Below are 27,562 nucleotides of genomic sequence, written 5' to 3' on the forward strand. Positions count from 1 at the left end.
GGTTCTGACACTGCAAGAGGAGTAACACATTGAAAACTGCACAAGTAGGTCAAGTGAAAAGTGGGAGCCCCCACCCCCCACCAAAACTGCCCAAGTCCCGCATCCCCTGTTGACAGTTAATCTATTAATTTCCTTCCAGAAATTAATATATTAATTTATTAATTCCAGATCTTTATGTCATTACACGTGTGGCATATATAAACTTCTTGTCAAAAATAGTACAATATAATCTGTTAGCAGCTTTCTATTTTTCATTTTTTTTATTGTAAAACAAAATTAACCATCTTAACCATTTTAAGTGTATGGTTCCGTGGTGTGAAATACGTTTACATTATTGTGCAACCATCACCACCGCCCATCTCCAGAACTCTTCATCTTGCAAAACTGAAATTGTCCCTATTAAACAACAACTCCCCATTCCCATCCCCCAGCTCCTGGCAGCCACCTTCTACTTTCTGTTTCTGTGCCTGACTTACCTCACATAACTGCAATCATACAGTAATTGCTTTTTTGTGACACATTTTCAGTTAGCATAAAGTTCTCAAGGTTCATTCATGTTGTAGCTTGTGTCAGAATTCCCTCTTCACAAAAGGTTGAGAGTAACCTCGCAGGGTGATCTGATCATTCATTCCTAACAGGGCTGACGGGGCATGTAACTTTGCCTGAAGCGATCCCTGACCATTGTTCCTGTGCACCCTGTGAATACACCTTTGAAATGCCCCCTTCCCACCCCTTCTTCAAAAGGGTGGCCACCCTCTGAAGAGCACATAGTCTGAACTCTTCTGCAGTCGATGCCCATCTTGCTCTTTCTCACCTTTGAGTAATCTCACATTGCTCCTTAATCAAATGCAGAGAAGAAACTGCAAACTTATTTCCGAAACATTTATCTGTCTGCTATCTTCCTTCCAGGTGTTTCTTCTGTTTGACTCAAAAAAAATTTTTTTAATTCTCTACAAGTTTGGACATGCTTACATGGACACTTCCCTTTTTAAGGCTGAATAATATTCCATTGTGTGTATGTGTCACATTTTGTGTATCCAGTGATGGATGTGTGTGTGTATAGAATGTATTTTCTACCTTAGCCCTTTTAACCATCAGTGAAGTGCTCTGTGGTATAGATGCACCATACTTATTTAATCATCTTCCCTGCTGTTTCATATCCGATAGACCCTGTTTTCACTCTTAGGAAAATCCCGAGGCTACTTTTTACATTGCAGCAATGAGGAAACCAAGGCTGCTTGTGTGGTGATGCAGGCAGGAAGAATGTCTGACTCGCTGAGAATGAACCTAATGAGCACTCTGGCTTTTAGCTTTGCAGACCAGGCGCCTTCAGCGTGGTATGCCTAACAAGCTTTGTGGTTGCATTTCTGGCTTTTTCAAGGGAAGATTCAAAAGCACTGCTCTCCAATATCCCCAGAGTGAAATGCTGGGGCAAAGATGGACAAGATTTGCTCCCTGCCGCCTAGGAGCCAAGGTCACTAAGAAAAAAGGAACAAGCATTGAATTGGAATTTTAGAGAACAGGGTCTTTGCCCTTAAGTGTAGCATCTCAGAATCCTTGACCACCTCAGTAAGAACGCACAGTACACAGTCCTCTGGTGTTTAAGCTCAGAATTCAGAAGAGAACTGAAAAACACTCAGGCAGACCCCCAGGCCACGTGCGTGGAGGGCAGGAGGACAAAAGCTGCACCTTACTGATTTCTGTCAGCCTCGGGAGGTCATGCTCCTTGGACTTATGGAAAATGTGACTTTGCTTCTAATCTCTAGGTCTCTGGGGAAAGATGGGTTTTTCTCATGAATAACTTAATGGCTTATACAGAGGAGTTCTGTACCCCAGCGACTGGTAAGAGGCAGGGTGTCATAGGGAGCTGCCACTTCAAATCAGCTTCATCGGGCGTCAAGTTTGCCAGTGTAGTTCACTCTCGCTCTGCTTAAACTCCAGCTAGATTGGGCTGTGTTATCCACGGAGAGTTTAATTTACTGCTTAGTTAACCGTTCACTGGGTAGCAGACAGCAGGCAGATGTTCTAGTTCAGCAGTCACAAGACTTTCCTAATAGAACTGCGGGCCTGGCCAGAGACAGTGTTGCATGCTTGATGCTATTTCCATGTCCTGACTGTGTGCAGACAATCGACCTCCACTCAAAATAATATTGTGGCCCTGACCAGTTTGGCTCAGTGGATAGAGCATCGGCCTGCGGACTCAAGGGTCCCAGGTTTGATTCCGGTCAAGGGCATGTACCTTGGTTGCGGGCACATTCCCAGTGGGGGGTGTGCAGGAGGCAGCTGATTGATGTTTCTCTCTCATCGATGTTTCTAACTCTCTATCCCTCTCCCTTCCTCTCTGTAAAAAATCAATAAAATGTATTAAAAATAAAAATAAAAAATAATACTGTGGGGTGCTCGAGTTTCTCTCAGACCAAAGCCAGACATGTCTTCTTCACCAGCTTTTGGGGGTTATTGCATTTCTGTGCCTCTTTTCCCATAAAATGGGAATGAATAGCATTCACCTCTCAGAACTGTGGTTATCATCCAAATAAGAATAAACGTGGCCTTGGCCAGGTTGCTCAGTTGGTTAGAGCATCCTCCTGATACACCAAGGTTGTGCGTTCAACCCCCAGTCAGCGCACATTCAAGAGTCAACCAAGACTGTATAAATAAGTGGAACAAAAAAGCAGTGTTTCTCTCTCTCCCTTCCTCTCTCTGAAATTAATTTTTTAATTGCTTTAAGAATAAATGTAAATTCTCACAAAACAAAAGTAAATATGTGAGGTGTTGCACGTGTTAACTCGATTGGGGGAGTCCTTTCACCGTGTGTGTGTCTATCAAAACATGTCATTCACTTTAAACAGCTTACAGTTTTGTCAGTTATACCTCAATAAAGCTGGAAATATGTTTAAATAAATAAATACTTAACATATATTCACTTTCCCAAAAAAATGTGAAAAGCATCTAACTTGCAGTAGAGCAAATGCCCCATAAACTCCGTTGAGGGATTTGCCTCTAATACCTACCGGGTGAAAGGCCACCTGCTGGAGGCTGCAGGGACTACAAGATGATCCATTCCCAGCCCTCTGGACTCGACAGTCTGGTGTATTTCTGGAGTGACTGGCCAGAGTTAGCGATGTCCTGTCCAAAGGATGGTTTTTCTGTGCAAGGCCAATGCTGCTCGTTTTCCAGCTCTCACGTCGCCGGACTGCTCAGTGCAAGGAGGAAGTGCCGCCAACTGTCCCGCGATCCTCTTTGGCCCCTTCCCCCCTTTGCCCAGGAAGCTCCTAGCCGAACTGCTGAAACTCCACTTTGTCTAGACAGCCAGCATCTTGTCATGGGGTTTGTCACTAGATAAGAAAATCCCTTTTGTTGCAAAAATGTAGTGAAATCTCGAAAAATAGAGAAGTGAGGCAATGCTCTAGAATAAACCAGTCCAAATTAGCGACTTTCCAAGCCTTTTGCCAGGCATGCTATGTCCTTCCTGTGAAACCCCGAGAGAGCCGCAGCCCCGGGAAGAAACCTCCTCCATCTCCAGCATCCTGACCCCAGGTGACAGGAGCCCAGCCCGCAGATGGCCCAGTGACCACAGTGAGAGCCACTTCCCCAGAGGTAAACCTGGATCGAAAGCAGGGCCTCCCACATCCTCTGTGGCTTGGAAGGACGCTTCCTCTGGCCTCTTGCCCCGTCAGAGTGATGGGCAAAGGGGCAGGTCCTTCCCAGATGGCTCAGAGGATGGAGCCTCTTCAATGCCAATAAGAAGAGTGAGGGGACCAGTCTTGCAATGCAGTCCCCAAGCCCCCTCTCTTATGAAGCTTCTAGCCCAGTGCCAGGATCTAAAGAAAGTCACTGGCTCTATCAAGCACCTGCCACCTCATTTCGTTCTCTCAACAGCTTTCATTTTACCAATGAGGAGAGAGGCTCAGAGAGGGAAAGTGACTTTTTCAAGCTCACACAGCTAGGAAGCAACTGATGCACATCCAGACCCAGGTCTCTCTGGTGCCAGAGCCCAGCCCCTGGCAAGGCCATCTGAGCAAGCCTGTTTCTAAACCCAGCCATCCTGTCTGCCATGGAGGTCTGGGTTCCCCTGGTTAAGTAAGTGGGCTGCCAGGGATTGGGCTAAGCCCTGGGGTAGAAAGTGGGGACCCTGAGAAGGTAAGTCATCTGCCCCCACTGGAAATGTCACCTGCAAATGAAACAGGTCTTCTCACCTGTACTGAGTGAGGTCAGTTTAGACCATTCCCCTGGTGGTCAACCTGCTCCACCAGCAGCCTGCGCCAGCTCAGTAAATGGCTCTACTCAGGCCAGCACCCTGGGGGGGCATCTTTGATTGCACACATTCCTGTACCTCCACACCCTGTCCATCAGCAAGTGCTGCCAGAATTTACTCCTTTACCAAATGTATTTACTGACCCAGCTGGCGTGGGCTGTCACAGTTCGATTCCCAGTCAGGGCACATGCCCGGGTTGCGGACTTGAGGGGCGTGCAGGAGGCAGCCGATCAATGATTCTCTCTCATTATTGAAGTTTCTATCTCTCTCTCCCTCTCCCTTCCTCTCTGAAATCAATAAAAATATTTTTAAATAATAATTATCTATATATATAAAAGGCTAATATGCAGTGTCCCCATGGGAGTTCGACCAGGAGACCGAGCATTTGATCACTCACTATGATGTGCACTGACCACCAGGGGGCAGCACAGAACAAAGAAAGGCCCCACCCGGCAGCCAGCAGCCGGGGAAAGGAGGCCCCGGCTGGTAGCCAGAAGGCCCCGATCAGCCCTGATTGCTGGCCAGGCCTAGGTTCCCTACCCATGCACGAATTTCATGCACCTGGCCACTAGTCTATATATATAAAAGGCTAACATGCTAAGTGTCCGTCCGACTGGTTACTATGATGCACACTGACCACCAGGGGGCAGACACTCAGAAGTTGCTGTGATGCGCACTGGCCATTTACAAAGAAATGGCACCACGGACCTGGCACCAACAAACCAACACTCGGCTTCCCCCAAATGGGACACAGGCCCTGCCACCACCCCAGAGCGACAGCCCACCAAATCACAGCCAACACTGCCGAGACCCCATGGTGCAAAATGCAGTCCACAGCCCAGCCCAACCCGGAAAGGGTCTCTGTGGGCACCGGGTAATGACATCACATAGCAACGCCTGGCTTCCTCTTCCTAGCAACTAGCCTCCTTGGAGTTTCTTCAGCCCAGGAACACAACTTGCTTTATAGCCAGGTGGAAACATTTTACACTTTAACCAAATGTCTGTGAAGCGTTTTCCTGTGCCTCATCTCATTTGATCCTCATAGAAGTCCTGGAGTAGGTAGATAGGAGACTCGCTAGAATCCTATTTTCTTTTCATTAGCTGGAAAATGGAGATTTAGAAAGCTTAGAAACTTGACCTGACTGAAAAGAAGTAAGAAATGGTGGACCTTGAAAATGACTTCAGGTTTTGTCACTGCGCAGAATATAGTCAAACACTGCTGCAGTTAAATATTTTACCCTTTGTTCTCCCTGCGTGATCTACAATAATAATCTGCTTCATGTTGATATTTACTGCTGTGTTGCTGGCAATTAACTGAAAGAGAAGTTGGGGTGCTTCACTGGGCTGGAAAAAGTTTAACTAAATCAGAAAGCAGGTCTAATTAAGCAAGTTTATTCTATATCTATAAAAGGCTAAGTTGACTCACGCATGTGCAATACATATAAAGCTCTCATTGGTACCAATCGCACACGTGTGTGTTTCAATCTTTCATTGTCGATCATGAATTTGGTTTACACTTCTATTATAGAGAAAGGGCAAATAGCGATATTAAAATATTTCTTCTAATTAATTTCCTTTCAATGTCCACTAATTTGTGCACTGGGCCACTAGTCCTACCTAATAATAGACAAGTATGCAAATTGACCGCACCTTCGCTACGCCCAAGCCACGCCCACCAACCAATCAGGACGAGTATGCAAATTACCCCAACCAAGATGGTGGCTAATTTGCATATCAAGACAGCGTCGAAAGAATCCAAGAGCAGCAGAAGGGAGCAAAGCTTCAGAGAAGCAAGCAAGCCGGGGGGAGGAGAAGGGAGGAGTGGAGGCAGGGCCGGAGGAGAAGGGAGAAAAGTAGGCGGGCTGGCCGGAGAAGGCGGGGCGGGGGACAAGGGAGGAGCGGAGGCGGGGCCGGGGGAGAAGGGAAAAGCAGGCGGGCTGGCGGAAAAGGCGGGGCGGGAGACAAGGGAGGAGAGCAGGCAGGGCGGGGTAGAGTGCAGCAGGAAACCCTATTGCAGGATTTTTCCTGCAACGGGAACGCTAGTAGTAAAATAAAAAAAATAAAAGCCGAATGTATTTACTGAGTCCTCGGTATGTATCAGGTACAGTCAAGGACTTCCCTGCTGCTCTTTCTGCAGTCTGTCCCCCACCATTACTCTCCATCACAGCTCTGTCTCCTTCCAGCTCTTTCTGCAACAGGTCATTGTGGGAGATTTCCCAGGCTTACCTGTGGCTGCTCCCATGTGTTTTATTCATCCTCACATTCCAGCTCTGAGAACAGTGCCCAGCACTCCAGAAATTCATACTGGATGAATGACGATAGCTAGGCCCACTCCTATCCTTGGCCCTAACCTGATCCTTCCCTCCTTTGCCCCAGAGCCTGGGGTCTCTGACCCACCCTTCACCTTTGGAGGTCTTTAGTCCAGAGGCCTCTGACCCTGGGATTAGAACACCATGTCTGTGCCTGTCACTATGGGGCAACGAGATGAATAAGTATGACATCTCTGGTTCCTTTCAGGGGCCTTCATGCATCCCACCTGTGCAGGTGTGTCTGTGGGTCATGTCATGAGGCTTCTGGGGTCTGGATTATGCCTTGGATATTTCTTTGGCATTTTAGAGGCCTCCTGTGCATCCTCACAGAGTGTCCCTGTGTCCACACATATCTCTGTGAGGCATTTCTGACCATGTTGCTCTAGGCAGGTGTATCTTGCTTCTTTGCCACATACGAAGCGGTGCTAGGCACTGTCCTGCGTGCTTTACATGCTTTTTCTCATGTGATCCTCATAACTCTATGAAGTAGGCATTGCTAATGTCATCGACACCCTATATAGGTTAAGAAATGAGCCCCCCCCAAAAAAAAAAAAGAAGAAGAAATGAAGCCCAGAGAGGTTAACTGACTTGTCCAAGGTCACAAAGCCTAGAAGAGATCGAGGCCACCTTGAACCAGCATGCATAGTCCTTAACTACTGATGCAGCTGGGGCTGACTCCAAGTGTGCAGTGTATGGTGAGTGGGTGGGGGGTAATATATCTGTACTAGGGGCCCAGTGCATGAATTTGTGCACCTTGAAAGGAATGGTGGGCCACGAGGCTGCAGTAGGCATAGGGGCGGGTCTCAGCCCCCCCATCCTTTGCACCCCCACCTGACCTCCCCACGACTCCCCCCATCCCGTCTGCCGGCAGCCCCACTCCTGCTGCTGCTGTTCTCATCCACTGACAGCATGGAGCAATTGGGGTCAGCACCAGCAGTGGTGCGAATAGGGGCTGCTGCCCTGATTGCCCCTCAGGAGCAGGGGGAGGTGGAGAAGCCTTCAGGGGCAATCAGGGCCAGCAGCCGCCACTTGCACCCACTAATGGGGCCGAGTAATTGGGACTGGCTCTGGGCACTGACAGCAGGTGCAAGCAGTGGCTCTGGCGCTGGCTGCGGGTGCGAGTGGGGCCAGCACTGGCAGTGGGTGCAAGCGGGGCCAGCTCTGGCAACAGGTGTAAGCGCCAGGCAGGACCATAGTGTGTGGGAGCAAAGAATTTTCAGTAACCACCAGAAGCTTGACCCGATGACAGCAACCAGTGCCCCATCTTGGTCTGGCGCCCCTGCTCACCTGCTCCACCATCACGCTGCGGCCAATGCCCGCCATGTTCTGCACACACCCCCTGGTGGTCAGTGCACATCATAGCGACCGGTTGTTCCACTGTTCGGTCTATTTGCATATTAGCCTTTTATTATATAGGATTTCTTAGTGTCACACCACTGTGGATGTCAGTGTCATCTGTGTGAATCTGTGTTGTGTGTGTGTGTCTTAGGAGTCTATGTGTGTGTCTAAGGGTTATTGTGTCTTTATCTCTTAAATGTCACATCTCTTCTGTTTGTGAATTGGTGTGAGGGTTGTCGTGTACTTGTGTTTGTGTGTCTGTATGTTCATGTGTCTCAGGGTTTTCCTATCTGATTCCCTGCGCGTCCCCTCTCTGTGAGCATGTGTCTGCGGGCTGAGGCGTCTCTATCTCTGCGCCTGCGTTGGAGGCGGCTCAGACTACAAGTCCCAGCAGCCCCTGCGGCGCGACGGACGACGTTCGACCGCAGTGGGTGGGGCGGGGCTTGGCGGCGCTCAGAACCGGACTGCGGCACCTTCCCAGGCGCCGACAGCTGCTAGCGCCCGGGCCGCCCGCCGCACTCCCGCCCTCCGCCTCGCGCCCCCGCCGCGGGGCATCGCGACGCCCAGGCCCAGGCCACGGGCCACAGCGCCGGGGCCGGCGATGAGCGCGAGGAACCAGCATGAGCGCAGGTGAGTGCGCGGCACAGGCCACCCAGGAACCGGGCGCTGTCCCCGGGCTGCCCGTCGTCACAGTTGTCAGGGGGCGACATCCCACCATGGCGTCGCTAACCAAGGGTGCGATCTCGGGGGCGTCCCCCCGCCCATCCCCTCCCCCGTCGCGGATAGTCAGCCCTGGGGCCCTTCCCAGGGAGGCCAGGAGCCTGGGGATGGCGCCGCGCAGAGTCGTCCCCTCCCGCCTTCCTGCAGCCCCGGGAGAGGAAGCTCCCGGTGGCGGTGGGGGCCGTGGCGGGGCGCAGGGAAGTGCCCCCGCTCCCACTGGCCTCGCTCCCGCGAGTGCGGCGGCTCTCCAGGTGCGGGGAGAGGCATGGAGGCCGCAGCATCCGGGGCCTCTGAGCAGTTTTCCTCATGGCTGCAATAATGGGGTGTCCTGAGGCACAAAAGGCCACTCCCATCCCCTGCCTCGGCCCCCAGAGGAAGCTTATCAACATCCAGGTCCAGGGACCACACCTTCCACGTTACCATCGCAGGCTTCCCAGGCCCATCGTTCCTAGAGTCTAATTTAAATCCCACCTGTTGAGAATGGGGGCCAATCGACCTTGTTATATCCAGGAGGTTCTTTCCTCCATGTGAATCACTCAGACCCCAGACGTCAGCAAAGGGCCCAGCAGGGCTTGAGCATCCTCTCTGCAGCTGCAGGCCCCTCCTCCAGGTCTCTCCTTCCCCAGCTGCCCCCGCAGTGCCACCCCCAAAGTCTAGAATGCACCAAGGGTGAGGGAGGGGAGAGGCTGAGGAAAGATGGCCCCTGGACTCCCGGTCCAGGGATTGGGGTGCTACTGGCAGGTTGTCCCTCACCCCCCCTAGTCTGGCAGAGGAGAGGAGTCGCTGGCCACAGGGGAACCACACAGAGGAGGATGCAGCACTGGCCCTGGGCTGCTGCGAGATCCCCAGCAGGAAGCCGGGCTTCCGGAGGAAACCAGTTGCCCAGTTAGCTTTGACTCCAGCCCCTCGGTTCTGCCCCTAGCATTGCCCCCGGGCTGTGGAGGCAGGCCACGCGCAGCTGTGTGGCTTTGGACATGTTAATCAACCTGTTTGTGCCTCATTTTAAATGGGGATCCTAATCCATGCTTTTCACGACGGGGTGGCTGTGACGAATGTGCTTATTTAGACCCATTCGATTCCAGCGTCTCCCCTTCCAAGCTGTATGACCCTGAACAAGGAACTTCGAAGCTTTGTTCCTCAGTTTCTTCAGCTGTAAAATGGGGATAATTGTCTCTCCCTCAGAGGGTTATGCACGAAGGTCAATTGCTTTTATTCAGAAGAGCAATACAATCCTCATGAAAGTATTCTTGTCCCACACACCCTGCATGTGCCTGCTCTGAGCTGGTGGGACGGAGAGATCAGACCCTTCCCTGCCCTTCCTGTGACATCCCGGGGGAGACTGACATGTTGAGTAGATAAATAGGCACCTCAGAGTGTGTGTGTCCTATTGGAGAGAGTGCCCTGGGCTTGACCTTGGCAGGAGACTAGATCTCCACAGATGTAACTTCCTCCTTCAAGCTTCTCTGCCTTTCTTCTTCCCTCGGTTGACTGGAAGAGCATCCACGGGAGAAGACAATGACGGGTGTGTGATACATCCGGGGGGAGTGAGCACGTGAGGGTGGCACAAGACGGTCACTGGCAGGACCTTCAAGGGGGGCTCACTGGCCGCCGATCAGTTATTCTCATCATTGATGTTTCTCTCTCTCCCTTTCCCTTCCTCTCTGAAATCAATAAAGATATATTTAAAAAAACACACACACACAAGAAGGGGCTCACACCTCTGCACCTCACAGCGGACTGACCTGAGGCAGGAGGTGGCCGTAGTGACACCTAGCACCGTCACGTCCATGCCCGTGCAGTGAGATGTGCAGGCATTTATTCCGTCCTCCACTAAGTGCCTCCTGAGCCCCAGCCGCGTGCAGGCACTCGGAGCAGGATGGCCGATGACACCCGGGCAAGCCTGACGGTGGTGGATCCGGGTGAAGTGGGCAGAGGCCCTTCCAGCTGTGAGACGAGCCCGTGAGCTGTCCCTCCGGGGTCTTAAGGCACCGGGAGCAGCTGTTGGGTGCGTGTGGGAACGGTGGCACAGCTGGGAGTGCTCAGGCCGGTGACAGGAGAGGGGAGGAAAGCCTGGGAAATGGGTCAGAGCAGAGCCACACCTCCCTGGAGGGGAGCCAGCAGCCACTGACCTGGCATGTGCAAGCCCAGGCTTCCGGAACCCCAGGCACCCCGGGTGGCTCCCACTTCCTCCTGTGCCAGCTGCTTCGGGGTTAGGATCCTAGACTTGGGGAGTGGAAGCCCCGAGAGGCTGAGGCACTTGCCTTGCAAAAAAACACACACCGCTTGCTCATAAGAGAGCCAGGAGCACGATTACTGTAGAGAGGGTGATGGTGATGGAGAGGCCCTGCTTAAGAGCGTGGACCCTAGATCCGAACCCCACCACTCCCTGGCTGTGTAGCCTTTGGGCCACATACTACACCTCTCTGGGCCTCAGTTTCCTACTTTGTAAAATAGGGAAAAAATGAGTACCTGCTTCGTGGGAATAAGTGAGTTACAGATGTAAAGCCCTTGGAGCAGGGCCTGGGCTGTGTCAGCCCCTTACAACATGAGGGGCTCTTCCCCTTACAGCACAGAATCCCCCAGAGAACAGCTGTAAGGCATGAGAAGCTACCCACCCTGCCCCCCTCGGAGAGCTGGCCTCCAGGGCTGCGGGGGGACTAGCACAAAAGACAGAAAGGACTCCAGGAGCCACTGGGACTGCGGCCTTTTGCAGTGGGGCAGGCAAAGGGCTGTGGCTTGCTGGTGGCAAGCACCTGAGAACCCAGCGTTGCCAGACAGACGGTGTCATTGTCCTGAAGGTCCGAGCCTCAGCCCCCCACGCCAGGAGCCAGCCTGAGTTTCCCCCGGGCTACACCGGAGAGCAGAGGGGCCACAGCTGTTTGTCTGAGGGCCGGGGAAGGAGGGAAATGAAGCCTCAATGAGCCTCACTCACAAGCTGGACATGGCCAGGCCTAGAGATTGAAGGAACCACCCCAGGGGACCCAGCAGGGGTCTCTGTGAGCCCCAGGGAAGAAGAGTCCCTGGCCTCCGGCCCCTCTAGCCTTGAGTAGACTCCTGGCCAGAGCCCCTGATGGTGGAGGGCTACAGGCATGTGTGTGTGTGTGTGTGTGTGTGTGATCTTCCTGGAGCTGGTGGCTTCCATCTGTCTTCTGAGTCACTTGAGTGGACAGAGGAGTGATTGGCGGAAGGTGGGGCTTGGACTATTTGGTTTCTGAGTCATCGCTGTGAGAGCGGCTTCAGGAGGTGCAGGGCATATGCCTGTTCTCTGAAAGTGCCCACATAGACACATAGACCCCAAAAGCACAGGATCTGGACCCTTGAGTTCCTGGCTCCACCATTTACGGCGGGGGTGGGGGGGGGGTCTGAGCCTCAGCATCCTCATTTGCATAATGGGGAAAAGGCGTCCCCTCATTGTGTTGCTGGGTTAAATGAGTTAATTTGAGTAGAGGCTTAGAGCAGCTCTTGTCACCTGGGAAGTGCTTAATGGATGTTGGCTGCTCTTATTAGGGTTATTACCGTAGTAGTAATTATTATCCCCATCACAAGGCAAGGAGATGTGGGGGGCTGGGATAGGAGACAGACGGCCTGGTCTGATGGGACACATGGCCCCCACCCTCAGGGTGTTCCCAGGCGGTAAAGCAGAGGGATTAAAACCACCCTGGGGTCTGCCTACCTGGGCTTGTGTGATCTCGGGCAAGTTACCCAGCCTCTCTGAGCCCCATTTTCTTCTGTAAAAGGGGACAGTCATTGCGCTTACACGGCAGGGTTATTGCGTTAACTGTAAAAGGAGCCAGGAGAGAGCTGGCACACGGTGCCGGGGAAGGGGGACTGTTAGGGTGGCGGAGGCTGGGGAAGCTGTGGAAGCCCAGGTTTGGGGACAGCAGCTGAGAGGCTGTGACATTGTGACAGTGGCAGGTGCCTGGGACACCGGTCCTGGGGGCTTGCTCAGCTCACCCCTCCTCTCCGGCCCATCCTCAGTGGCTGGGTCCCTCCTCCCCACTCCCATTCCACTTTTGGGGTGAGGCTGCCCTCAAAGGCGGGCTGACATTTTATCAGTCCAAACGGGACTTCTCGGCATCTCCTCGCTGCCAGGCCTGTGCTGGGCTTGAATAAGGATAAGCAACCGATCCTGCCTTCAGGGTGGGGACCAGATGGGAAAGTGGGACACAGCGCTCCCCGGAGGCTGACAGCAGCGTGTATGAGCACTGTGGAAGCTCAGGGTGCTCCCCAGGCCGCATCCCCCAATGCTGGGCCCAACCCCAGTCAGAAGTCACCGGACACACAGCAAACAAGACTCTGTGCCTGAGAACCAACAGACCGGCCGGATAACAGGCCCAGGAAGACTTGAGCTGTTGTCCCTATCACACCAGCTTATAAAGCGACGCTGCTTGTTACGTTTAAAGAAATAAGAGGAAGAGGAGCCCCTCCCCCCAAGTGACCTTTGTCTTTCTGCCCACAGACAGCAGCCTTCTGGTAGGCAGCACGGCCGCCAGTTATGGGACCCTGACGATAGAGCCATCTCTCGATCCCCTCAGCTCCTCAGCTTCATCCGTGGTATGTGGGCCAGAGGGGGCAGGTGGGACTAGCACCGGGCCGCCCAGACCCCTGGCTTCCTCCTCCAACCCTCACCCCGCCCCCACTGGCCTCCTCTCCCTGCGCCCACAGAGGCTCAGCGGCTACTGCGGGAGTCCATGGAGGGTTATAGGCTATCACGTCGTGGTCTGGATGATGGCAGGGATCCCTTTGCTGCTCTTCCGGTGGAAGCCGGCATGGGGGGTGTGGCTGCGATGCCAGCCGTGCAACCTGGCCCGCGCCGAAACACTCGTCATCGAAATAAGAGACAAAGAGGTGAGAGGCCAAGCAGGGCAGCCGAGAGCTGGAGGAAGGTGGCGTTGCGTCAGGTTGGTGGGTGGAGGACGCTCAGGTTCATCCCAGCCTGGCCACTAATTTTCCGTGGGACCCGGCGCAGACTGTTCCCTCTGGACCTCAGCTTTCCCATCTGAGCAGTGGGCGGAAGGGGCAGGTTGGGTGGTTCCTGAGGAGGTCATCTGTATTCTTGATCCCTGCCTCCTCCAGCAGGGGCTGCCTGGCTGTGGGGGGGAACCTAGGGAGGAGGGGGTCTCTTCCAGGACTGAGTCCACTCCTCTGTGTTCCAGGATAGTTCGTGGCAGCTCTACACTGTCCAGGTGCAGACTGAGCCCATCAGCGAGGGCAGGTAAGGCAGCCCATCACCCCTTCCCAGAAGCCCCTGTTCCCTGGCCCCCCACCCACAAAGGCTCTGGCACCCTCCCATCCCATGGACAGAGGGTGGTTCTGGGGGGGATGGGGAGGTGGTGGGTTAGCTCCCAGAGCTCTACAGTACCCCCCACACCCTCCCCAGCCTGGAGCTGCCCCCACAGACCCAGGCGGAGGATGGGCGGAGCCAGGCTGCTGTGGGGGCGGTACCGGAGGAAGCATGGAAGGACACCGCCCGGCTCCACGGGAGTGAAGAGGCAGTGAGCGGACAGGTGGGTTCCGGACGAGTCCTTGCCCCGCTCCCTGCTCTACTTTCAGACTCTGTATTGTGTGTGTGTGTGTGTGTGTGTGTGTGTGTGTGTCTGTGTCTGTGCGCGTGCGCGCGGGTACACTCCATGTTCTCCAGGCACCTTTGGTTTTGTTGTCCCAAACGTCCGGGATGCTGACTGACCAGCTTACACTCCTCTCTTGTCGCTCTGCTGTGACACTGGTCCCTGCCCCCACCCACGAGCGCTGCTCCGGGGTGCCTGAAGCCCAGCCTCCTCTCTCCCCCAGCAGCGGCTGCTGCGCTACTACCTCTTCCGGGGCCAGCGCTACGTCTGGATAGAGACCCAGCAGGCCTTCTGCCAAGTCAGGTAGGGCGTGGCTCCCACCGCCTCCCACAGGGTGCTGCATTGGGCCAAGGAAGAGGCCTGGCCTGGGCTCCTCCCCGCTCTGTGCCTTGGCCTCCTGAAATCATGGGCACGTCCCTGGGCCTGGGGGGTCTCTGTAAACAGGGCATGAAGAGAATCCCGCCTCCCGGGCTATTTCGAGGGTGAAGCTCATAAGTGTTGTATAAAGCTCGGCCCAGCCTCTGAACTCACACCATCTGTTTGGGGTCTGGTCCCTACTAAGCGCTTTATAAATGTGAGCTTACAACACATCAGAGTCGAGCCCCAAGAAGCAGACCCTGAGTCCGGGATTCAAGTGCAGAGTTTGCCTGGACGGTGATCCGAGGAAACACTGGGAAGTGAGGTGGCACGGCAGGCTGCCAGGGGAGTGGTTATCGTGGCACCTGGAGCCCAGTCCACTCGGGGATCTCTGAGCCCATGTAGAGCACACACCCGGGGTGTCCTCACCCACAGTGAGGAGGCTGGGGTACCTGCCCATCACCTCCCTACCACTGTTGGTTGCGGGCAGAGCGAGCCCCTGTGGCTGGGAGAGCCCTTAGGTGTCTGCACTAAGCTTCGGCATCGCGCAGAGGTAAACGCCAAGGGCATGTGGGGGTGGCACCACCAGCCTCTGCTGCATACGAAGAGCAGCAAAGACCGCCAATAGGTTTGTCGCTTAGTAAGGGCCAGGCACTGTCCCAGCACTTGGCAGGCTTACCTCATGTAACCCGCCCGCAGCCCTCTGAGGTTGGTGCTGTCACCGTTCCCATGTTGCAGATGAGGAAACTGAGGCACAGAGAGGTTAAGTGACTTTCCTAAGGCATCGTTGCTCTTGTCACTATTGAACATTGTCATCTCTCATTGTTCTCTTTCCTGGCTGAGAGGGTTTGGGGCCAGTCAGAGGAACCAAAGGAGAGGGTTAAGCCCAGGGTTAGTGAGGACCTGCTTTCCCTGGGAGCTTAGTGTGGCAGAAGTGGGCCAAAGGGGCCGGGGGTGCAGAGCGCGGCCCCGTCACCTACACAATGCCCCTCCCCACCTCCCAGCCTGCTGGACCACGGCCGCACCTGTGACGACATCCACCACGCCCGCTCCGGCCTCGGCCTCCAGGACCAAACCGCGAGGTGTGTGCTGCCCTGGACCAGAGTGCCAGTGCCCTGAGAGCTGGGGCGCCTCGCCCCACCCTGCCTGTTGCCTTCTTCCAGTCACCTGCCTTCTCTGTCTCCCCAGCTGTAAAATGGGGAGCTCTCACCCCAACCCCAAGAGGGTCCAGCTGCCACAGCCCCTTTCGTCTGACGGCTTTGCCCCTTCTCCTCTTACAGGAAGGCCATCTACGGCCCCAACGTGATCAGTGTACCGGTCAAGTCCTATCTCCAGCTGCTGGTGGACGAGGTAGGCTGTCGCTGGGCTGTGTCCCACCCCTAGCCTGGACTGGCTGTGTCACCTTGGCCAGGGGCTTGCCTTCTCTGGGCCAGACCAGCCTAGCTGTCCCCTTCTCCACCGTAGAGTCAGCTCAGACCCAACCCCAGCCAGCTCAGGGTGAGGAGCGGGAGGTTCTGGCCCAGACTGGGGACTAGAAGCCAAGGTGAACCCACACAGCAGGAGCCTGTCCGTGCACCACCCTCATTCTCCCACAGCCCCGTGAGCAGGGACTAGGAGTGGGGACACTCTGCTCACATAAGGAACACGAGCTTCAGCGCGGGGATGTGGCAGGGCCAAGGGCACACAGGGACAAGGGAAGCCAGTGACCCTGATGCTTCGGAGTACTGTTACCCTCCCAGCCCTCTGAGCCAGGGACAGACGCCTGTGAAGGGCAGAGGTTCATGGAGTCTGGTCTGATGTGAACCCTAGTCAGCCACTTGGGAACTCTGTGGGCAAGTGATTTAGGCCTCCTGTGCCTCGGTTTCCTCAGCTGTAGAGTGGAGCTGATGGCAGCATCTGCCTGGCAGAATTGTCATCACACGTGTGACCCTTAGACGAAGTGCTTCTCGGGCCCGGCATGCGAATGCCCACGTCCTGTGCAGAGCGAAGAAGAAGCTGGGGCTGGAGGGACGCCTGATGGGACTGACCAGGGCTTGGCTGTGGTCCTGTGACCGCCGCAGGGCACTCTGCTCCCGGTGGCTGGGCTGCCCTGGGAACCGAGGGCCTGACACTGCCTCCTGCCCCCCCAGGCACTGAACCCCTACTATGGGTTCCAGGCCTTCAGCATCGGGCTGTGGCTGGCCGACCACTACTACTGGTACGCCCTGTGCATCTTCCTCATCTCCTCCGTCTCCATCTGCCTCTCGCTGTACAAAACCAGAAAGGTGGGCGATTGAGGTGGGTGGGGCGGGGCGGGGCAGGTGGGTCCCCAAGGGGGGCTCCACCCATCCACTCCCTGCTTGTCCCCCTGATTACAGCAAAGCCAGACCCTGAGGGACATGGTCAAACTGTCCGTGCGAGTGTGCGTGTGCCGGCCTGGGGGAGGTGAGAGCTGGGGAAGGGAGGGAGGTGGGGGAGGTGGCTGGGCCTCCCCTTCCCCGCTCCGGGTCATGCTGAGGCCTCCGCTTGCCTGCAGAGGAGGAATGGGTTGACTCCAGCCAGCTGGTGCCCGGAGACTGCCTGGTGCTGCCGGAGGAGGGTGGGCTGATGCCCTGTGACGCTGCGCTGGTGGCCGGCGAGTGCGTGGCCAACGAGAGCTCGCTGACAGGTCAGCCACCCCCTGGCCCGCCGGCTCCTGCATTTCCCTCCCTCACCCGCCCCTCAGCCTTGCAGCAGGACTTCTGGTTTGATTTTCTTTTCCTCTTGCTCTCAGCCAACAACCTGGCTTCAGCATTGCTCATTCCGCACCCCTCGGGCCCTCAGTAAGAGATCGCTACTCTGCCAGGCGGCGGGCTCGGGGCCCTGCAGTGGTTAAGCCCCCTTGTGTCAATACCTTCATTGGTTTGAATGATAAAATAGTACAGCTTGGCTCTGACCGGTTTGGCTCAGTGGATAGAGCGTTGGCCTGCGGACTGAAGGGTCCCAGGTTTGATTCTGGTCAAGGGCATGTACCTTGGTTGTGGGCACATCCCCAGTGGGGGGCGTGCAGGAGGCAGCTGATCGATGTTTCTCTCCCACCGATGTTTCTAACTCTCTATCCCTCTCCCTTCCTCTCTGTAAAAAATCAATAAAATATATTTAAAAAATATATATATAGTACAGCTTGTTGTAAAAGAATTCCAACGGAAGGAGGCGATCTCCCCCAGCCTCTGCCCCTGCTACACGCACACTCCTGACTCCCCCCAGAGAGGGTTCCTGGTAACTGACTGTCTGCACACACCCATCCCGGACTGTCTTCATGTCGTTGCCCTCTCTGCCCTCAGTGTCCCTCTCTGTAAAATGGGGGCAGTGGCTTTTCACACGTGGTTATGAGAGTTACTTGAGGCCTGGGGCTGATGAAACAATTCCCCACATAACTCTGGGTCTTGTGGGCGGGGGCGGCGGGGGGGGGGGGGGGGGCGCACAGAGGCCGTCATGGGCCTCACACCACATCCCTGCAGGGGAGAGCGTTCCAGTGCTGAAGACGGCCCTGCCCGAGGGGCCAGTGCCCTACGGCCCGGAGACCCACCGGCGACACACCCTCTTCTGCGGGACCCTCGTCCTGCAGGCCCGGGCCTTCGTAGGACCCCACGTCCTGGCCGTGGTGACCCGAACAGGTAGGAGTCAGGGAAGCAGGGAGGGTGCTGGGCCCAGCACCTGAAGAGAGGCCTGTCCGTGCGCCACCCTCTTCAATCAGGGGACAGGGGGCAGGGAGGGACCCATCTCTGCCGCTGCCCTGCTTGGGGCTGGCTGGAGTGGGAGGGATGTGGCGAGCAGGAAAGAGCCCGCCTCCTAGGAAGGGAGCAGTGCCATGCAGGAGCCCCCACCCATGGTTTCCGTTACCTGCAGGCAGCCACGGCCTGAAAATATTAAGTGGAAAGTTCCAGAAATGAACAATTGTTTGGTTTTAAATTGCACGCTGTTGAGTAGCATGATAAAATCTCACGCAATCCCACTCTGTCCCACCGGGGACATAAGCTTCCCTTTGCCCAGCGTATTCATGCCTTGTACTCTGCCCACCAGTAGTCACTTCGCCGACTCGGTTGTCAGATCAGGTGTCGAGGTGTCACAGTGCTTGTGTTCAGGAAACCCTTATTTTCTTAGTAATGACCCCAAAGTACAAGAGTAGTGATGCTGGCAATTCAGATATGACAGAAGCGTGAAGCGCGTGAAAAGGTGAGTACCTACAGGAGGAAACAGTATAATAGGGCGCGTTACCATCCACGGTTTCAGGCACCCACTGGGGGTCTTGGAACACATCCCTTTCAGATAAGGGGGGACTACAACAACTTCAGCAGGTTCTTGCCACCTGAAAACGAGACCCAATGTCACCGGGTCAGACTTACTAATTGAGTTTTTATAAACTACAAGGGCTGGACAAGGCCTGTGGGCTGTCTTGTGTGACCTCAAACTGGGTAACTTTTAACCCTGGAGCATTATGTCTTACAACACCAGCGCTGCAGGTGGGATGGGTAGGGATTGAGGAAACCCATCTTGACCTTCAGCATCCCCTGCCTCAGTTTCCTCATCTTCTCACAGGGTTCTGCACGGCTAAAGGGGGGCTGGTGAGCTCCATCTTACATCCCCGGCCCATCAACTTCAAGTTCTACAAACACAGCATGAAGTTTGTGGCTGCCCTGTCTGTCCTGGGTGAGTGTACCCTGTGCCCCATTCTGCCGTGGTCCCCAAGGCCCCAGCCTAAATCCCGCTGAGTCCCTCCCTTGCTGTCTCCCCAGCTCTCCTCGGCACCATCTACAGCATCTTCATCCTCCACCGAAACCGGGTAAGCCTGGGGGCTGGCTGGGTGGGGCTTCCAGGAGGAGTCCAGGGCCCTTGGCATTCATGGTGCTCCCTGCCAGGTGCCTGTGAACGAGATTGTGATCCGGGCTCTGGACCTGGTGACGGTGGTGGTGCCGCCCGCCCTGCCAGCCGCCATGACTGTGTGCACGCTCTATGCCCAGAGCCGGCTGCGGAGCCAGGGCATCTTCTGCATCCACCCACTGCGCATCAACTTGGGGGGCAAGCTCCGGCTGGTGTGCTTCGACAAGGTGGGGGCCGGCGTGGGGCGGGGCACAGATAGGCATCACGGCCAGGCCTCCCCACCTGCATTCTTCACTCAGCGGCGTTGGCCGAGGGCCTGCTGGAGGCCAGGCTCTGTCCTGGGGTGGAAACACAAATGTCTGAAATCATTAATTCATTTGTTTGAGAGCCACCGAGGGCCTACTGTGCGCTCAGGACTACTGGGGACCCATCAGTGACCCGCAGAGATGGACATGGGTATGGGTGTGGGTGTGTGTGTGCGCGCGCGCATGCGTGTGCGTGTGTGCCTGCTCCCCTCACAGCAAGTGAGCCAGGGAGCACAGAGAGCCACCGGTGTGATGGGTTTTAGGAAGGAAGTGAATGGGGTACATGATGGGTGGCACATGGGGTCACTCTCTTAGGGCAGTCAAAGAGCAGGTCCCTGGGTGACCTCAGTGAGGGGTGAACCACACAGGTGTGGCAGGACAGGGGTGGGGTGTAGGGGCAGTTGGGAAGGAACCAGTGTGGCTCCTTGGAGGAATAGGCCATGTGCTTAGGGCCCAAGGACCAGTGGGGAGATGCTGTTCTGGGGGCAGAGGGGCCATGGAGAGTTTTGAGTGGAAAGGGTGGTGCATGATCAGATTCTCAGAGTCCCCAGGCTAGACAGGTAACTGCTGGAAGTGTAGGAAATGCAGGCATTCATTCATTCATTCATTCATTCATTCAACAATTACATTGACCAGACCTTCTCCCTAGTACTGCAGTGAGCAATTGATGGGGTAGCGAAGAGGCCGTGGGTGGGAGCCCAAAGCCAGGACACCTGACCCAACCTTAGGATTAAGGAAGACTTCCTGGAGGAAATGATGCCGATGAAACAGCAGGGGCTGGGGAGGGCCGATCGGCATAAGGATCCAAACGTGCAAAGGCCCAAAGACGAGAGAGGACCTCTTCTGGCTCCAGCTCTGGCTCCTGGGCTCCCATGGGACCCACCTGGCCTGGGGTGTGGGCGCCCAACCCATCAGGGCACAGCTCATCCCAGGCCTCACCACCGGGCTGCCCCCTTGCCCCCTGCAGACAGGCACCCTCACTGAGGATGGCTTGGATGTGATGGGTGTGGTGCCCCTGCAAGGGCAGGCCTTCCTGCCACTGGTCCCAGAGCCCCGCCGCCTGCCCATGGGGCCCCTGCTCCGAGCACTGGCCACCTGCCACGGCCTCAGCCGGCTCCAGGACACCCCAGTGGGCGACCCTCTGGACCTCAAGATGGTGGAATCTACTGGCTGGGTGAGGAGGCCAAACAGGGTGGCTGGGCCCTAGGTAAGCCCACCTGGTCTTCATTCTAGGACTTCCAGGGTGGTCTGTTGTGCCACCATCAGTAGTAACTGGCCAAGGCCACGTGCTCAGCACCTACTATGTGCCAGCACGCTGTTGTGCATCTCGGTCACGTACTCCTCCCTGTGGCCCTAGGAAGGAAGCCTAAAGCCTGCTTCCCCGGGAGGAAGCTGAGGCTGAGGGAGATTTGCAATAGCTTGTCTAAGGCCACCCAGCAGCTTTTAAGTGGCAAAGCTGGAGTTTGAACTTGGGTCCACCTGACCCCAAAGCCCACATTCTTCGGTTCTGTCCAGTCTCACGTTAAGGAAGTCTTTCATTAGTCTGACTGAATCTCCTGCTGCCTCTCTCCATGGGCCAAGGACCGGCTGCCCAGGCCCTCTGATGCCAACCTCTCTGCCTGCATCCCAGGTCCTAGAGGAGGGGCCGCCTGCAGACGCGGCGTTTGGGTCCCAGGTGTTAGCAGTGATGAGACCTCCAGTTCAGGAGCCCCAACTGCAGGGCATGGTGAGCTGAGGGTGGCCAGTGGGGTGGGAGGGGAGGGCTCCACAGGCCAGCCCCTCAGCTGCCCCTCCAACCCTGCAGGAGGAGCCCCCGGTGCCCGTCAGCATCCTCGGCCGCTTTCCCTTCTCGTCATCCCTGCAGCGCATGAACGTGGTGGTGGTGTGGCCAGGGGCCGCTCAGCCGGAGGCCTACGTCAAGGGCTCCCCTGAGCTGGTGGCAGGCCTCTGCGACCCCAAGACAGGTGAAGGGGCCACTGGTCGGCCTCGGCACAGAATGGGGTGGGCGCCCAGCCTCTGTCCCTGCATCCCCCTTCTTGTCCCAGTGACTTCGGCTTCTGCCTGGCAGTGCCCGACAACTTCGCCCAGATGCTACAGAGCTACACGGCCACTGGCTACCGCGTCGTGGCCCTCGCCGGCAAGCCGCTGCCCATCCCACCCAGCCTGGAGGCAGCTCAGCAACTGACCAGGTGGACCCTGAAACCAAGCCTCAGGCATGGGCAAAAGGAGGCCTGGTGCAAGCAGAGCCCAGAGCTGGGGGAGGGCCTCGTTCACTGCGTGACCTCTGACCCCACCCTGCAGGGACACCGTGGAGCAGGAGCTGAGTCTCTTGGGGCTGTTGGTCCTGAGGAATCTGCTGAAGCCACAGACCACATCAGTCATCCAGGCTCTGCGGAGGACCTGCATCCGCACGGTCATGGTGACAGGTACCGCGGGGCCTGGTTAGGAGGATGCCCCCTCCTGGGCAGACAGAAGATACCTAGTGGCACTTCCTGGGGCACATGTCAGGGATCTTTATACAGTATCCCTCCCACCTGGTCATTGTCACCCCATCTGACATGAGGAAGGTGAGGCTCAGAGGGAGTAGTGACTTCCAGAGGGCCCAGGGGTGGTGTGGGACAGCCTGGCTCCACCCCCACAGCTCACCTGCTGGGTGGCCTCTCCAAGGTCTAGTTCCCACCTCTGAGGAATGGGGGGAATTACAAAGGTTGTGACAGTTTCATGGAGCAAAAAAAGCAAGATTCTAGCCAGGTGGCATGGAGGAGCCCAGTAGGTCTGATTCCTCCTGTCCCCCCTCACCTCCCACACACGCTCTTTCCAGCAAGTCCCCCAGCGCTAGGTAGTATGTGTGGAACTCGCACCCAGGCCCCAGTTTCTAAGACCTTTGATGCCTCATTTTATAGACGAGAAAACCGAGGTTCATGAACATTGATAACCTGTCCAGCCTCAGTGTTCCCATCCGTGAGTGAGGGTGGCCCCTGGCAAGCAGCTGGACCCTGACCTTGCCCATGCCCTTCAGGGGACAACCTGCAGACAGCAGTCACTGTGGCCCAGAGCTGCGGCATGGTGGGCCCCCAGGAGCGTCTGGTCATCGTCCACGCCACTGCGCCTGAGCGGGGCCAGCCTGCCTCCCTCGAGCTCCTGCCCGTGGAGTCCCCTGTGGCTGTGAACGGGGCTAAGGTGAGGTTGGCCCAGAGTTCCTGCCACATGCCCAGCTGGTGATCTCACTCCGTGTCACCTGATCTGCCCCAGCAATCGGGGTGGGCAGGGGAGCTGAGCTGAGCTTCCTGGGCCCCTAGGATCCTGAGCAGGTCGCAAGCTACACCGCGGAGCCAGACCCCCGATCCAGCCACCTGGCCCTCAGCGGGTCCACCTTTGCTGTGCTTAAGAAGCACTTCCCCAGGCTGCTGCCCAAGGTAGGGCTACCCTCCCCCTTATCCCCCGCCCCACAGCCTCCCTGGCCACCCCCACCGCCCGCTGCTCTGCTCCTTCCTCTTGACTCCCCCACCCCCATCCTGTGGCTGCCTTACCCACGCCCCCCCCAACACACACACTTGTGCTTCCAGGTCCTGGTTCAGGGCACCATCTTTGCCCGTATGGCTCCTGAGCAGAAGACAGAGCTGGTGTGTGAGCTGCAGAAGCTTCAGTGAGTGCACATGGGGGAGGGGGAGGGGGTGGGAAGGGGGCACATGCTGTTCCAGGAGTCCCTGCCTCCCACCTCAGGGGTCAGAGAGAACCCATGCAGGCTCCTGGGGCTATCATGCCAAAGTAGTCATTGCACCCATTTCCTGAACACCTACTATGCACCAGGCACCATGCAGGCAGTAGGGACCCAGCCATCCCCGTGTTCTCCCAGCTAGCCCGGGAGGCACCTCACAGGCTCAGCCAGCTCGTGAATTCAGGCCAAGCCTGCCCACCCCTCTGTGTCAGGTACTGTGTGGGCATGTGCGGGGACGGCGCCAATGACTGTGGGGCCCTGAAGGCAGCAGACGTGGGCATCTCACTCTCCCAGGCCGAAGCCTCGGTGGTCTCGCCCTTCACCTCGAGCATGGCCAGCATTGAGTGTGTGCCCATGGTCATCAGGTGAGGCGAGCAGGGGCCCGTGGGCGAGGGCTGGCCCATCAGCCAGCCCAGGCGCCCTAATGCCCATACCCTGCTCCCCAGGGAAGGCCGCTGTTCCCTCGACACGTCCTTCAGCGTCTTCAAGTACATGGCCCTGTACAGCCTGACCCAGTTCATCTCCGTGCTGATCCTCTACACGGTGGGCATCTGCAGAGCGCCCTCCCACAGCCGTGCCTGGGAGCAGGCCCCGTGCCAGGCCCCGGGAGAGGGACACTCGGGAATGGTTGGGAGCCCAGCCGGTTCTGGAATAGAGGGTGTGGCTCCGCCACTTTCTGGCATGTGGCTCCTGAGCCTGTGGCCGGGCTGGTATGCGAGGGTGAGAGCACAGCCGGCGGGCCCTCGGAAACTGGGGAGTGGTGCTGCCCTCCTGGAGCTCCCCGTCCGCAAGGGACACTGAGGCAGAGCCCAGGCCGGGGAAGGAAGTGGAGGCAGGCGTGGGACAGAGCCAAGGCCCCGGCCCTTTCTCATGTTTCCCCATCGGGCAGCTCGGCCCCGCTCTGAGCACAGCCCACGCCCCCGTGGAAGCCATGCTGCAGCAGGTCCTTAGTGTCTGGGGTCCGTCCCGTGTCCACCTGAAGCCCGGGGCTTTCTGTGGGCAGGAGCTGTGCCCTCCCCTAACCCAGTGCTGCACGAGGCAGAGCCTAAGTCCCCCGAGGCCAGGGCTTCCCTGTGAGTAGGGGAACCTGCCCATCAGTTCAGGCCTCGCAACGTCAGCAGAGATGGGAGAGGGGCTCCCTAAGGGCGGGGCTGGGGCCTCCCCTGTGGGACTAGCGGCTGCCTTTCCTTCTGCCCTTCCTCCCCGCCACAGATCAACACCAACCTGGGTGACGTGCAGTTCTTGGCCATCGACCTGGTCATCACCACCACGGTGGCCGTGCTCATGAGCCGCACGGGGCCGGCGCTGGTGCTGGGGCGGGCGCGGCCGCCGGGGGCCCTGCTCAGCGTGCCCGTGCTGAGCAGCCTGCTGCTGCAGGTGGCCCTGGTGGCCGGCGTGCAGCTGGGGGGCTACTTCCTGGCCGTGGCCCAGCCCTGGTAAGGAGGGAGCCCGTCCCCAAATCCCACCCTCCGTGTCCTCTGCACGCTCATCCCCTGACCCCTGGTCCCCATACCCTCAGGTTTGTGCCTCTGAACAAGACCGTGCCCGCGCCAGACAACCTGCCCAACTACGAGAACACAGTGGTCTTCTCTGTGTCCAGCTTCCAGTACCTCATCCTGGCTGCAGCCGTGTCCAAGGGGGCGCCCTTTCGCCGGCCGCTGTACACCAACGGTGCGGGCGGGGCGGGGTGGGCACAGGGAGGGGAGGAGCTGTGGGGGCTGGTGCCTATGGGGGGGTCCCCCGGGTTTGTGTGTGTGGGTTCCCTGGCCTGACAGACTCCCCTAACCCCAGTGCCCTTCCTGGTGGCCCTGGCGCTCTTGGGCTCCATCCTGGTGGGCCTCCTCCTGGTCCCCGGCCTCCTGCAGGGGCCACTGGCACTGAGGGACATCGCCGACACCTGCTTCAAGCTGCTGCTGCTGGGCCTGGTCGCCTTCAACTTCGTGGGAGCCTTCATGCTGGAGGTGGGGTCCCAGGGACTCGGGGGGGGGGGGACCCCACACGCCACCCCTGCACTGTCCCTGTCCTCTCTCTCTGCAGAGTGCGCTGGACCAGTGCCTCCCAGGCTGCCTACGGTGGCTGCGGCCCAAACGGGCCTCCAAGAAGCGGTTCAAGCAGCTGGAGCGGGAGCTGGCGGAGCAGCCCTGGCCGCCGCCCACCCGGCCTGGGAGGTAGTGCGCCCCGTCCGGCCCACTGGACTCTGATCCCCTGCCTCTGAGCCACCGACGGCCCCATCTACAGGCACCACGACCACTACTGCAGCCCCGAGGTGGGCGGTTGTCACACTCCTGCCCCAAGTCTGCCCAGCCAGCCTCCCTGCCCCCACCTGGAGAAATGCTAACTGTGTCCTCCTCTGCAAACACCCCCCGTAGAGACAGCAGCCTCCAGCCCCATCAGCCGCTGTCAGTGTAGCAAATAAAGTCATTATTTTATTGGCTTGGCAGTGCTGTTTCCTACCTGGTACCTGAGCCAGGTGCTCAGCTGGCAGCCCCTGCCACGTGTCTGCTCCTGGTGCCCCTGATTTTTCAGACCACAGTAGACACCTCTCTGGGCCTCCGTTTCTGTAGCAATATTTCTGGGTGCAGCTGTGCCTGGTGCTGGTAGGCCTAGAGCATTGTCAGGTCCCCATGTTGCAGACACAGAAACAGGCTTAGAGGTCACACAAGTCAGGTGGGGCCAGATGGCTGTGACTCCAGGACCCACTCTTAACCTGCCCGCCTTCCTGCGGGGCAGAAAGACAAAGGACTTTCCTCGGGCAAGTGCCAGTGCCTAGGCGGCATTTAACAGGGCAGCTCCCTCCCGCCCCCTTTCCTGGGATGGGTTTGTGGTCCAGTTCCTCCCCCAGGTGAAAATCCAGGTTCTGAGCCCACAGCTCCCCGCCAAAACCCCGTGTCCTGTCCTCCAGGGAAGGGGAGGTGCTTCTGACTGCACCCCACCGGCCGGACGGTGGCCAGGCCCTACTCTGGGGATGGAACTCGGTGGTCGGCCCATCTGGGCTGGGCAGGGGAGAACAGGAAGCAAAGGCTGATCCCTGCCCTCCCAAAGCCCTGCCAACCCCATTACTGGACGCCCTGGCATCATCCCCAGCCCTGCCCCAGCAGGAGCTCCGTAAATGTTGAGTCAAACAGGAGAAGGGATGGTGGGTGTGAAAAGGTAACGGAATATCAGGCACATCCACAGCGGCAGTGGGCACTGAGTCATCAGCCGGCAACTGTCCAGTGGCGTTTGCTGTTCAAGGGGAGGTCAGAGGACACACTGAGAGGCCTGGGTGTGAATGCCCCCTCCACCCTCAGCCAGTTCATGCATTTAGTGGGCAGTCATGTGCCAGGCACAGTGGTGAACACAACCCAGCCTTTGCCGGTGTGCAGCGTGTAACTGGTGTGAGATGATTAGGAAAGGAGCAAATCTGCCCGGCCAGCATGGCTCAGTGGTTGAGCATTAACCTGTGAACAGGAGGTCACGGTTCGGTTCGGTCAAGGGCATATGCCTGGTTGTGGGCTCCGTCCCCAGTGGGGAGGGCGTGCAGGAGGCAGCCAATCAATGATTCTGATCATTGATGTTTCTATCTCTCCCTCTCCCTCTCTGAATCAATAAAAATATATTTATATAAATAAATAAATAAAATAAGGGTGACGAACACAGGCACTGTGCTACTGTGACTGGGTCTGAACTGAGACAGCTGCTAAGTGACGAACAGGCGGACAGCACGGACACCATGGAGAAAGGAGGATTCATGTCCAGCTGGACGGAGGGAGATAGTTTGAGATTTCATCACGCTACTCAGAATGGCGTGCAATGTAAAACTTATGATTGTTTCTTTCTGGAATTTTCTATTTAATATTTTCAGACCATGATGTTCCATGGCTAACTGAAACTGCAGAAAGCAAAAGCACAGACTTAGTCCTAGTAAGATTCAGAGTCTAAGGAATAGGCAGTTGTGGGGAGCATGGGGTGAGAGCCTGAATCAAGGGGTACCCCAATCTCCTCCTCCGGGCTGCAGCCCCCTGCCTCAGGCCTAGGCTCCCATGACTAGGCAGGACCAAGGACTGCCCCAGAGGCAGAGGACCTGCACCCCCCCTTCAGCCAGTCTCTCCCAGGAGAGTCAAGTGACATTCATTCATTCATTCATTCCACAGATGTTCCCTGAAGAGCTGCTG

General features: G+C 56.9%; 1 protein-coding gene across 4 annotated transcripts; it reads left to right on the forward strand.

The window, feature by feature from the left end:
* The first annotated feature begins 8,330 nt into the window (after window positions 1-8,330).
* On the forward strand, window positions 8,331-25,842 carry ATP13A2 (ATPase cation transporting 13A2). 4 transcript variants are annotated; one of them, XM_079776231.1, is made up of 29 exons: window positions 8,331-8,532; window positions 13,082-13,176; window positions 13,288-13,470; window positions 13,779-13,837; window positions 14,003-14,129; window positions 14,413-14,492; window positions 15,551-15,628; window positions 15,827-15,896; window positions 16,676-16,810; window positions 16,904-16,970; window positions 17,062-17,193; window positions 18,026-18,181; window positions 19,104-19,214; window positions 19,301-19,347; window positions 19,424-19,612; window positions 20,658-20,864; window positions 21,321-21,416; window positions 21,495-21,654; window positions 21,759-21,879; window positions 21,992-22,116; window positions 22,710-22,870; window positions 22,990-23,106; window positions 23,257-23,336; window positions 23,621-23,773; window positions 23,855-23,951; window positions 24,621-24,844; window positions 24,928-25,079; window positions 25,200-25,369; window positions 25,446-25,842. In XM_079776231.1, the coding sequence occupies exons 1-29, from the start codon at window positions 8,523-8,525 to the stop codon at window positions 25,578-25,580; spliced, it is 3,537 nt and encodes a 1,178-aa protein (XP_079632357.1). In that variant the 5' UTR covers window positions 8,331-8,522; the 3' UTR covers window positions 25,581-25,842. The 4 variants fall into 4 exon arrangements, with proteins under 4 accessions (XP_079632357.1, XP_079632359.1, XP_079632358.1 ...); XM_079776233.1 differs by having other exon boundaries at window positions 25,274-25,369; XM_079776232.1 differs by having other exon boundaries at window positions 14,416-14,492.
* Window positions 25,843-27,562: the final 1,720 nt, after the last annotated feature.

Source organism: Cnephaeus nilssonii, assembly GCF_951640355.1.
Source record: "Cnephaeus nilssonii genome assembly, chromosome: 7".
NCBI lineage: Eukaryota > Metazoa > Chordata > Mammalia > Chiroptera > Vespertilionidae > Cnephaeus > Cnephaeus nilssonii.